Raw genomic sequence first — 12,424 nt, 5'->3', positions numbered from 1 at the left:
AATACCTTGGGCTTTTGTCTCAAGGCCAACTCAAAAGTAAACACAAAGAGAGCTTGCTGTGCAATTCCTTACTTCCAGCACAGAACTGTGCTAATGGTGAGCAAGAATTGGAGGAACCAGGACTATTGAGTTAAAGACTAATTCCAAACTGCGTTCACTTTAACCTATGCTCTTTGTTCTAGTGGAGACACAAAGTTACTCGATGCTGTCAATGAACTACTAGCAGCCAAAATTACTACATTTACTACATTATTAATTATATTAGGTGAATAGCAAGTAATTCAAGTGAAGTAATCTCACAAGGCTCCAGTGTCTTTCTAAACATGAGTGAGGGCTGCAACACTACAGCCCCAATTGTCCAATCCACATACATTACAAGGAAGGTTTCCTGACAGCACCAAAGCCTGATGAAATTATCCCTATTATATAGTTTTCGGCAGTCAAACAATTTCATTCAGTTACCTGGACCGCTCACGCAAATTAATTTTAAGTCGCTCTCCCTTGTTTTGTTATTCTAAGAAAGATAGTAAAAAGATTTTCAAAGGAAGGGTATACCCAATTAGGGACCAAAAAGGAGATCTTTTTGTGGAGGCAGAGGGCATAACACAGGTTCTAAATGAATGCTTTGCATCTGTCTCACTAAAGAAGAGGATGTTGCCAATGTCACAGTGAAGGAGCAGGTAGAACAGAAACTTGATAAAATAAAAAATAAAGGAGAGATACTTAAAAGATTGGCAATACTCACTTGGACTGGATGGGATGCATCCTAGGTTCCTGAGGGAAATAAGGGTTGAAATTGCAGAGGCTCTGGACACAATCTTCCAATCCTCCTCAGATATCAGAGTGGTGCTAGAGGATTGGAGGATTGCAAGCATTACAACCCTGTTTAAAAAAGGGAAGAGGGATAACCTGACAATTACAAGCAGTCAGTCTAATGTTGATGGTTGATGGGTAACTTTTAGAAGCATTATCCAGGACAAAATTAATTGGCTCTTAGAAAAATATGAATTAATGAATGAAAGTCAACAGTGACTTGTTGAAAGTAAATCACATTTGAACAACTTGACTAAATTCTTCGATGAAGTAACATAGAGGGTGGATGAAGGTTTTGCAGTTGATGTATATATGGAATTTCAAAAGGCATTTGATAAAGTACCACATAATAGATTTGTTAGCAAAATTGAAGCCTATGGAATTAAAGTGTCAGTGGAGAGTGGATATGAAATTAGCTGAGGGACAGAAAGCAGAGAGTAGTGGTGAACGGTTGTTTTTCAGTCGGGCGGGAAGTGATCAATGGTTTTCCCCAGGGATCGCCATTCGGGTCATTGCTCTTTTTGATATCCTGGGGCTGAATTTTTGCGATGGAGACAGGAAACAGGAGCCAGGTTTGTTTTCAGATTAGAAACACACCTCCGGTGGGAAACTGGTTAAAGTTAAGATTTTGGCGGTGGGTAACCCTTAATTGGTATGGAGATGGGTTTCTTGTCCACTTAGAGCCAGTGGGGATGAGAATGGAGGTGGGTCAGATGAAGGGCTGGATTTTGTTCCCAGCCCGATGTCGGGTTCCGTGGCAGGGTTGGGGGGTGGGGGTGCGTAAAATTGGAGCAGCAGCAGCAGCGGCCATGGAACCCAACGCTGGGATTGCTGAGCCAATTTTCCAGGCAGTGGGTGGGGAAGCTCCGTGGCGGTCCCTCCGACACCCTGCGGCTAGACCCAACTTAGCCTATTTAAGATCATCGGAACAGGAGTAGGCCACTCAGCCCATTGAGCCTGCTCCGCCATTCAATATGATCATGGCTGATCATCCACTTCAAAGCCTTTTTCCCACACTATCCTCATGTCCCTTTATGTTATCGATATTTAGAAATCCGCCAATCTCTGTATTAAACATACTCAATGATTGAACTTCCACAGCCCTCTGGGGTAGAAAATTCACAACCCTCTGAGTAAATTTCTCCTCATCTCAGTCCAAAGTGGCTTCCCCCTTATTTTGAAATTGTGTCCCCTGGTTCTGGACTCCCCGACCAAGGGAAACATCTTACCTGAATCTACCCTGTCTATGCCTTTAAGTACTTTGTAGGTTTCAATGAGATCACCTCTCATTCTTTGAAACTCTTGAGAATACAGGCCCAATTTCCCCAATCTCTTTTCATAGGACAGTCCTGCCATCCTGGGAACATTTGCAAGAATTAAAATATAAATCGCAGCGATCTTAACTTCAGTTCCTCATCCTCAGTGCAACAAGTGAACTCACACACCTTCACTTTCCCATCTTGGGAAAGCTGGTGCCACCAAGGTGGGTAAGGGGTGACTCTGTACTCTGATGGGTGGGGGTGGAGGAGTGAACATTACACTTTGTGTATAGTGAAGGGGGGAAGGGGGCAACTCTGTACTTTGTTGAACTGTCTGCAGGGCTGGCGGCCTTTTAAAAATGGCGCCAGTACCTGCTTCTGCATCAGTGATGCTGTGAATGGCATCGCCAATGTATCCCCGGCCACATGATTGGGGGGAGCAGCCACTGAATATTAAAAGTGACCACCCGCCGCAGAATCGGGTCCCGTGGGTCTGCTGCCATTTTTCGCGACCACTGCTCCCGGCGGCGGAACTACAAAATCCAGCCCAAAATGTGGGACTCATTTAGACACCACACGGCAACCATCACTGAGGCGGCTGGTTACCCTAAGGAAGAGATCTGCTGATTGTGCCAAAGCCTTCCATTGCACCAGAGGGAAGCAACATGTCACAGGAGAGCAGGAGGTCTGGCACCCGGGGCAGGGCAGACCCTTGCTTCATTGAGTCTGACCTGGATCTAATGCTGGAGGCCATGAGGGAGAGGAGGGAGATCCTCTTCCTGGAGGCTGACAGAGGCACCTCCCTGTTCAGCATCATCTCCCTCCACCTCCTCTCTCACCTCTTGCTCCTGCTCCTTCGAGTGTCTTATCATCCTCAAGGTCCACCTTCTGGAAGGCCATGTTATGGACAGCACAGCAGACCACCACTATTGACCGAGACCCTTGCAGGAGGCTTTTGGAGGGTGCCACCTGACCAGTCCAAGCACCGGAATAGCATCTTCAGAAGCCTGATGGCCTGCTCAATGGTTGTCCTAATGAGCAGGTGACATTGGTTGTGCCTTTGCCTAGGGCTTCCACAGAGGGCTGAGTAGCTGTGTCTTCAACAGATATCCCTTGTCCCCAAGGATCCATCCATAAACTTTGGGAGTTGGAGTGAAGATCTGAGACAGCGTGGACTGCCGGAGGATGAAAGAGTCATGGAAGCTGCCAGGAAAGCAAGCCCATCCATTGAGCAAGCTATTGTTGTGGTTGCAGACCAGTTGGACATTGAGGGAGTGGAAGCCCTTCCTGCTGATGGAACTGTGGCCAGTCACTGGGTGTCTTGATGGCCACACATGTACAATTGATGATGCCCTGTCCCTGAGGAAATACAGTGCTGGAGGTGAAAATCAATGCACTCTGTCCCTGCAAGGTCGTGTCTGTCATGACATTAATATGCTGTCCAGCTCTGGCAAAGAGGGCATCAGTGACTTGCAAGATGTAGTGGTGTGCAGCTGTTTGCGAGATGCCACCAAGGTCCACAGCTGATCCTTGGAGGGAGCTAGAAGGGAAGGAGTCCAAGAGCACATTGACTTTGATGACCACTGGCAGGGCATAGAGACCAGTGCTACGAGGTGCGAGGTCTTCAGCAATGTGGTCAAAGATCTCTGTGACTATTTGCCTGGAGAGTCACAGTCTCCTGCAGTACTGGATCTCGGTCATCTCCAGGTAGCTCCATCTTTGCCGATACATCCTGTGTTTAGGGTATGGCCTTCACTGCTTTCCTACCCCTTTTTACTTTCCCGTTCCCTCCTGCTGCTTGGGGGTTCCGCCCTTTCTGTGGAGGGTGTTACCCTTCATCGCCACTGGGCCCAGAATCTGATAGTCATGCCCCAAATGCCAACTGCAGCCTTCCTTTTGGATAAGTGAGCATCCTATTGTGATTGGCAGCTTTGTCCCCACTCTTCTGCCCCATGATGCCGGGCGGGGGTGATGACCCAGTTTGATGCCCGAGCACTGAGTGCCCACTCTCCCTGCCACTTGCACAGCACCAAGGGCACCTTCTTACCAAGTGCTGAGTCCCCCTTTGTCCTGCTAACCATCTTATGCAGCCAGGGTAATGTCCTCGGGCAGCCTTGACTGGCTCCCCACTCTGTACCCACCTCCCTTCAGCTGATCAGAAACTGACTGCTCCTGAAACACATGTGTCCCTTTAAATATTCCATGCTCCCCCTCGAACAAGCACTTAACTAGCTTTTTAGCTAATTTAATTGGCCTCAATTGGAAGGAGAGTGGGATTTCCGACCCATCCTGCCTTCTCCCTGGTTAACCTTGCTGGGGCCGGGAACAGCATACTGTAACTGGCACGCAGGCCGGCACTGGAATTTTCGGCGCAACCCCATGCCCCCCTCCCCACCAAGCCTCCGTTCCTGACTTCGGCAAGCCCAGAGAATTCAGCCCTTGGACTTGGGTACACAGGGCATCATTTTAAAGTTTTCAGCTGACACAAAACTAGGTAATATAGTAAACAATGAGGAAGATAGTAAGAGAGTTCAGGAGGATACAGGCTGGTGAAATGAGTAGGCACGTGGCGATGAAATTTAATGCAGAGAAGTGTGAAATTATACATTTTGGTCGGAAGAATGAAAAGAGGCAATATAAACTAAAAGATACAATTTTAAACAGGCTTGCAGGAACAGAGAGACCTGGGGCCATACATACATAAGTCTTTGAATGTATCAAGTTGAGAAAGCTGTTGAAAAGGCATAGGGTATCCTTGGCTTTTCTAAATAGAGGCATAAAGTACAAAAGCAAGGAAGTTACGCTAAATCAATATAGAACACTGTTTAGGCTCGAGTTTGAGTATTGTGGACAGTTTTGGGCAGCACCCTTTAGGAAGGAGGCCAAGGCGTTCGAGGGGATGCAGGGAGATTTACTAGAAGGGTACCAATGATGACGCACTTCAGTTATGTGGAGTGACTAGAAAACTGGGGTTGTTCCCCTTAGAAAAGAAATGGTTAAGAGAAGATTTGATAGAGTAAAAAAGGAGAAAGTGTTTTGCAGTGCAGAAGAGTTGGTAACCAGAGGATAAAGATTTAGGGTCATTGGGAACAAGAACTGAAGGAGCATGAGGAAAATTTTTTTATGAAGCAAGTTGTTATGAATACATTGCCTGAAAGGGTGGGGAAACAGATTCAACAGTAACTTTCAAAAAGAATTTGGATAAATACTTGAGAAGGGAAAAATTGCAGGGCTATGGGAAAAGATTGAGGAATTGAGATTAATTAGATAGCTCTTTCAAATAGCCAGCACAAGAGCAATTGACTGAATGGTCTCTTTCTGTGCTGTATCATTATATGATTCTTTTATTCAAGTGTACTCACTGTTGTAGTCACATAGCAAGATCCCACAAACAGTAATGAGATAAATAACCAAATCATCTGATTTAGCTGTTGATTGAAGGATAAATATTGGTCAATGATTAATAAGTCACAGAGAGGGACAAAATGAATGTCGGTGTTCAAAAGGATAGCGGAAATCATACAAAACAGGAACTGGCATAGAAATTACTAAAAATAACTGCACTTAAGCCAAAATAAAATTCAGCGCAGAGTGACAAGTAACAAAACTCAGGTTTCCGATAAAGGTATAAACTCTTAGAGTCAGACATTTCAGAACTCTCTCAATTGTGCTGTGAACTTGTAAGGCCCTGCCAGACATCCTTAATTTTCTGTATAATATTGAGTTGATCAATACCTTGCTGGTTCTGTTTCACTGACAAGCAAACAAGTTAACCCATCTTGCTTGAACAGTGAACAGATTTTATTTCAGAACTCTCAGAATAAACTAGAGTTAGCAATATTAAAATTTTTTTTATTCGTTCATGAGATGTGGGCTTCGCTGGCTAGGCCAGCATTTATTGCCCATCCCTAATTGCCCTTGAGAAGTTGGTGGTGAGCTGCCTTCTTGACCTGCTGCAGTCCTTGGGGTGTAGGTACACCAAAGGTGCTGTTAGGAAGGGACTTCCAGGATTTTGACCTAACAACAGTGAAGGAACGGCGATATAGTTCCAAGTCAGGATGGTGTGTGGCTTGGAGGGGAACTTGCAGGTGGTGGTGTTCCCACGAATCTGATAAACATCTCCTTCTGGGTGGCAGAGGTCATGGGTTTGGATGGTACTGTCGAAGGATTCTCGGTGAGTTGCTGCAGTGCATCACGTAGATGGTACACACTGCTGCCACTGTACGTTGGTTGTGAAGGGAGTGAGTGTTGAAGCTGCTTTGTCATCACTGGTGTCGAGCTTCTTGAGTACTGTTGGAGCTGCACCCATCCAGGCAAGTGGAGAGTATTCCATCACACTCCTGACTTGTGCCTTGTAGATGGTGGAGACATTGGGAGTCAGGAGGTGAGTTACTCGCTGAAGAATTCCCAGCCTCTGACCTGCTTTTGCAGCCACAGCATTTATGTGGATGGTCCAGTTCAGTTTCTGGTCAACAGTAATGCCCAGGATGTTGATAGTGGGAGATTCAGTGGCGGTAATGCTTTTGAACATCAAGGGAAAATGGTTAGATACTCTCTTGTTTGAGATGGTCATTGCCTGGCACTTGTGTGGAGCGAATGTTACTTGCCACCTATCGGCCTAAGTCTGGATGTTGTCCAGGTCTTGCTGCATCTGGACACAGGCTGCTTCAGTATGCGGAGTCACGAATGGTGCTGAGCATTGTGCAATTATTAGTGAACATCCCCACTTCTGAACTTATGATTGAAGGAAGGTCATTGATGAAGCAGCTGAAGATGGTTGGGCCTAGGACGCTACCCTAAGGTGCTCCTGCAGTGATGTCCTGGGACTGAGAAGATTGACCTCCAACAACCACAACTATCTTCCTTTGTGCTAGGTATGACTCCAACCAGCAGTTTTCCCCTGATTCCCATTGACTCCAGTTTTGCGAGGGCTCCTTGATGTCACACCCAGTCAAATGCTGCCTTGATGTCAAGGGCAGTCACTCTCACCTCACCTGACTTCAGTGACTTATTTCCTATTTCATTGACCCATTTAAACCAATTAATACCTCAGTCAAAACAATAGAGGGAGAGGAAAATTGTGTGAACACTTTTCCATCACAATGGTAATTCCGAGCCTTCTATTCTTTTTGAGGCAAACATACTTTGCAGATGTTTCCACGAGTTCTCTAGGGTTCACATACCGTAACAATTATGATCTTGTTGATCCTGTACTAAATTAAGTGCTGAACATCGAGCTCATAAGTAAACCAAACAAAACGCATGAACATATCCCACAGAGCATTGAGGATGACAGCTTTCTGACTGCAATGTCATCAGAGTTTTGTGTATTATAAATGCCATGAAACAACCAAACCTCTGCCTGACGATACAAAGGAAATCTTCACAGTTCAAATAATATTGGTTAAAAAGCAGCAAATTAAACTACAGTGCACTGCAACGACAATAAAGTTAGAGTCACCATTAAAAATCCAAGTTTAGATGCATTTGACACAGATGACACTGGCCATTGCTGATTGATGTCAGTGAGCATTTGCGAGCAGCTTAGTCAGAAAATAAATAAATTTATATTTGGCAATCATTGACTTGGAAGTTAAGCCGGTATCTAGGATCCCTTTGGGACACTTCAGATGACTGAAAATGTAAAACTACCACTGATATAAATAATTTCTAACTTATCAGTGCCAAATAGTTTAGTTTAGTTTAGAGATACAGCACTGAAACAGGCCCTTCAGCCCACCGAGCCTGTGCTGACCAGCAACCATCCATTTATACTAATCCTACACTAATTCCATATTCCTACCACATCCCCACCTGTCCCTATATTTCCCTACCACCTACCTATACTAGGGGCAATTGCTAATGGCCAATTTACCTATCAACCTGCAAGTCTTTGGCATGTGGGAGGAAACCGGAGCACCCGGAGGAAACCCACGCAGACACAGGGAGAACTTGCAAACTCCACACAGGCAGTACCCAGAATTGAACCCGGGTCGCTGGAGCTGTGAGTCTGCAGTGCTAACCACTGCGCCACTGTGCCGCCCACAAAGCACAAAGTGTAAATACATTCCCTAACTATCACTGTCAAAGCTACTCTCTCAGTTTACACGGGTGATTATTTTATTTAGGTTGCAGATAAATTATATCAAGCACTTCAGAATATACCTCCAAATGCAAAGCCCATGTGTGCTCTGTTAAGCTTACTTCATCAAAACATCGCACATATGTTAGACTTGAGTCTGGAAACAAATCAGCAGGATAATATGCAAATAAGAATGAATGGTAAAGCTGAACAATAGAACTTAATAACTTACGTGGTAGAGGGGCACTGTGTTGCTTTCAGGTAGAGGAAAATTCAAGATATCCTGAGAAGTGGGGTCAAGTCTCACAGGAGCTGTCAATACAGAGGGACTAATAGGGTAGCTGGGGCTTCCTGGGTTCTTCTTCCTCCTTGAGTTCCTGCTTGTATCTCTCTTGCTGTCCCTCTGTGTCATAGGCTCCTCTTGAATGATCAGAATCTTATCATCACTCAGGTATCGTAGAAGTGAATCCTCTGGGTCAAAGGAGGAGAGAACCAGAAAGTAAGTTCATCTGCAAATGCATCAGAATGCACAAGCCTGTAAAACTCTAAATTGAAGCATCACTTCCTTTAAAAGTTCAGGCAACCACAAGTCAACAATATTGCAGCCCACAACCGTCTGTTCTGAGCTGAGTTAGATGCTACCCAATCAAGAAACATTCCATTACAACAAAAAAACAAAGTTATTTTGGAGATACTGGTAAAAGTTTTCTCCAAATCGAACGTAGCTTTAAATCTTGTAAGTTGTTGGTAAGAAAGCTAAATGTGGTTTAAGTGCAGTATGTGTAAGTTACATTCTCAGTTTTATCATCATTTCCTGCAACATGATCATATGGGTAGATGATAATGTTCTATTTTAGGCACTACTTTAACAGCAATGTAGACAAGTTTGTGTACATATTTGTATAATATATATATTTGATGATGAAAAATCAATAGCATAAAGAAAATCCCAAATAATATCACAAACTGTGTTCACTTCCAGATTTGCAAATACATTTTCACCCTTATGATATTACTGCACTGTTCAAAAGCAGCCTCTGCTGGCTTACCTCGTGGATGCTTATAGTCTTAAAGAGGCAGAGGCCTTAGTCAGGTCAAACCATTCAAAATACTAACATGAAAGGCACCCCTGTGGTATTTCATTTTAGATTTTTCATGTCCTGCACACAGAGTGAATTTGTGTCCATGAGCCTTCATATGGAAAATTACCAACCTCTGTTCAGACACAAGGGGAAACTCTGAGGACAAACAAACCTGAGCCATTTTCACATACCACCCAGATACAGTGGCACTAGCTGAGGCCTGCAAGGAAATCATAAATTTTATATAAACATAAAAACAAAGCTAGGAAGTTGTGTCTTTATTTAGATTTAGGTGTAATACTGTATTAGCTGGACTCATTACAATTTTTACCCTAATAAATAAAGATTTGCATTAATACTATGCCTTTCACAATTAACCTCAGAACATCCTAACATGCCTTCCAGCCATTGAACTACAGTTGGAGTGTAATCACCATTGTAATGTGAGACACATGGCAGCTAATTTGCACACAAGGTCCCTAAAATAGCAATGAGATACAGAACCAGATAATCTTCTTCAGTACATTGTTTGAAAGACAAATATTGGCCAGGATACCGAGGAGAACTCCCCTTCTCTTTGAAAGAGTACCATGGGATATTCTAAGTAAACCTGAGAGGGCTGATGGGGCCTCATTTTAATGTCTCATCTGAAAGACAGCACCTATCAGGGCAGCACTTCATCAGTACTGCACTGAAGTGTTAGTCAAAATTATGTGCTCAAGCCTCTGAAGTGTGGCTTGAACCCACAACCTCTGATTCAGAGATAACAGTGTTACTCACTGTGCCACAGCTAACATAAGAGCAAGAACAAAATTATGTAACATATGTAGGGTTCCTGGTTTCTAAATGTAATAAATATATAATAGCCATCCCACTGCTATTCAACTGAAATTATTTTAAAAGGTATAATGCCTATAGTACTTAACTGATGGTTTAACCATCTAAATTAAAAATGCAAAATTCCTGCCAACACAACCTAACTTCCTTTTGTTACACATTTGCCAAACCTTGTTTGCCAACTTTTTTGACTGTAGATTCTGAAGTCATCATTTATAATGGAAACAATCACCATATACTTGACACATTGTAATACACCCTCATCATTAGGAATGCTGTAGTACGTCAGGTTTCTTTCTCCAAATCCCTCAGACTGTACTGCAGAGAAATTCCTTTGTTACAACCAAGTCAACTTCTCTGCTTCCTAAATTGTCCTAGGTTTTGCTGTACAACTATAAATAATAATATCCAATCAAAGTATTATTTTAAAATAAGGAGAGAATGTATGACCTTCAGTTAAGGACTGAATTAGACTGAATTAGATCTATGTGCCCTGGTCCCACAAGGTCTCTGACCTTATTTCACCTGGAGATGACACTTGTTCTTAACTTCCCATATGCAACACCACAAGATACGGGCTGGAATTTAATGTTGTGGCGGTGGCCCTAGCCACCAGCTGAAAAGTTGAGAGTGAGCCCACCTCTGGCAGGCCTGGAAGCCACGCTGCAATTTTGTGTAGTCCAGGCCCTTAATTGGCCTCAGTCTGGACTTCTGCCCCTCTGAGGCAGGAAGCCCCATTTCCAAGAGCTGCCGGCCAAAGCAGTGTCCAGCTTTCCTTTGGCCATTTCATTTGTTTGGCTATCTTTTCAAAAGATATGAAAAATGCCTCTACATCCCTTCCTCAAACTTAGGGAGAGTTTGTATAAATTTAAACAGCTTTCCACTAGGTCTTGGGCTGGACTCAGATTATTCCTCACCAGAATTTTCACTGGCGTCAAGACCACTCTTTTGTCTTAGTTCCATCTTTTCTAATTTGAATTCCTTCCCCTCTCTTTCTCTTGTTCTTTCCTTCTCCTTTTCCTCAAACTCAAGTTTTTTCATTGTCACTTCTTTTTCAAACTCAAATTTAAGTTTTTCTATTTCCTGTTCCTGCTCAAGTTTTCTTAGTTCTATTGTTTTTTCTTTTTCCTGTTGAGCACCAGTTGCTTCATCTGTAACTGAATTTTAGCTAATTCCACTGCACTACCCTCTGATTTACTTTCTTCTTCTTCCAATTTCAAATGTTGTACGATTATTTCAATTATCTCTGCTTTTTTAGCTCCTGATTTCAATACTAATCCCAATTGTACTGTCAAGGCTATGAGCTTAACTTTAGTTAAGTTCCGCAAGTCACTCAGGGATACATCCTCCTTCCCAGAAAAGTTTCAGCAACTGCTACAGACATTCCGTTGGAGTAGACTTTACGCTATTACACAAGAAACCTGGTTCTTTTATTTTCCTTTTTCAATTATTATTACCCCACTTACAATTGAACGTTGTCGGTGTTGGGTTTAAATCCCGACAAGAGACCCCAATTAATATGTTACGACCAAGGCGTGAGGAGTGCACTGTTATTACAGTCCCACTTCTCCACAGGTCACAACATATATGCAAATGTTCCCACTTACCAAAATCAATCAATCATAAACTCTACTTTTCCCCAGAATAAAGTACACCAACCACATTTATTTAATAAACAACAAAACTATCTGTTTATTATAAACCAAGTCTTAACCAATAATCAAGTAAAGCATACACACAAATGGAAATAATAAAGCCCCTTATTTATCCCAGCCCGCACACACATACAAGGGAAAAAAAGGGATTTTTGTTTATAGCTGCCACAAAGAAATAGATGGAAAAAAAAAACTCTTGGGCTGAAAAGAAGATATGGAATTCTTTTGTTTTGGCGAGGTGTCCCAAAGGTGAATAGGCAGCTGTCAATGGGATCTTCCGAGAACAGTTCTTTCCAGGTGATGTTGATGATCAGTATGGGTAGGCTTCCAAGGATTCAGCACAGAAATCTCCACTCAGGCTTTACAGCAGGAAGCAGCAACAAGGATTTTCTTAGGTCTTATAGCAGCAATGTAGCAGTAAAGGTTTCTTCAAATATGGGAGGAAATAGTAATCACACTTGACACAGGAGTTTTCAAATTTCTTCAAACAGAGAAAGATATCAGCTGTCTTCTCCTGGCAGGCATGCAGCAACTGACTTCTGTTTATTGGCCAAAGACCGACTGGCTTTTTTTAACAGTTCAAAATGAAGCTAAAACTGTTCAGCAGCAAGTCCTGTGACATCTATAAATCTTGACCTGTCACTCTCTCTTTAACCCAAAACAACCCCTGCTGTTTTTACTGGAAAACAGATGCCT

At 43.2% G+C, this 12,424-nt stretch overlaps 1 protein-coding gene across 1 annotated transcript in view; it reads right to left on the bottom strand.

Annotated features, from left to right (window-relative positions):
• Window positions 1-12,424, bottom strand: part of si:ch211-26b3.4 (connector enhancer of kinase suppressor of ras 2) — an 867,895-nt gene that overhangs the window by 272,847 nt on the left and 582,624 nt on the right. Inside the window, exon 14 of the mRNA XM_068047793.1 lies at window positions 8,387-8,625. Within this exon, the coding sequence (XP_067903894.1) occupies window positions 8,387-8,625 (239 nt within the window). The remainder of the gene's footprint in view (window positions 1-8,386; window positions 8,626-12,424) is intronic.

The sequence above is a fragment of the Heterodontus francisci genome, chromosome 15 (genome assembly GCF_036365525.1).
Source record: "Heterodontus francisci isolate sHetFra1 chromosome 15, sHetFra1.hap1, whole genome shotgun sequence".
Taxonomy (NCBI): domain Eukaryota; kingdom Metazoa; phylum Chordata; class Chondrichthyes; order Heterodontiformes; family Heterodontidae; genus Heterodontus; species Heterodontus francisci.
Note: the sequence above shows the minus strand (reverse complement) of the source record. Positions and strands in the feature narration are given on the sequence as shown.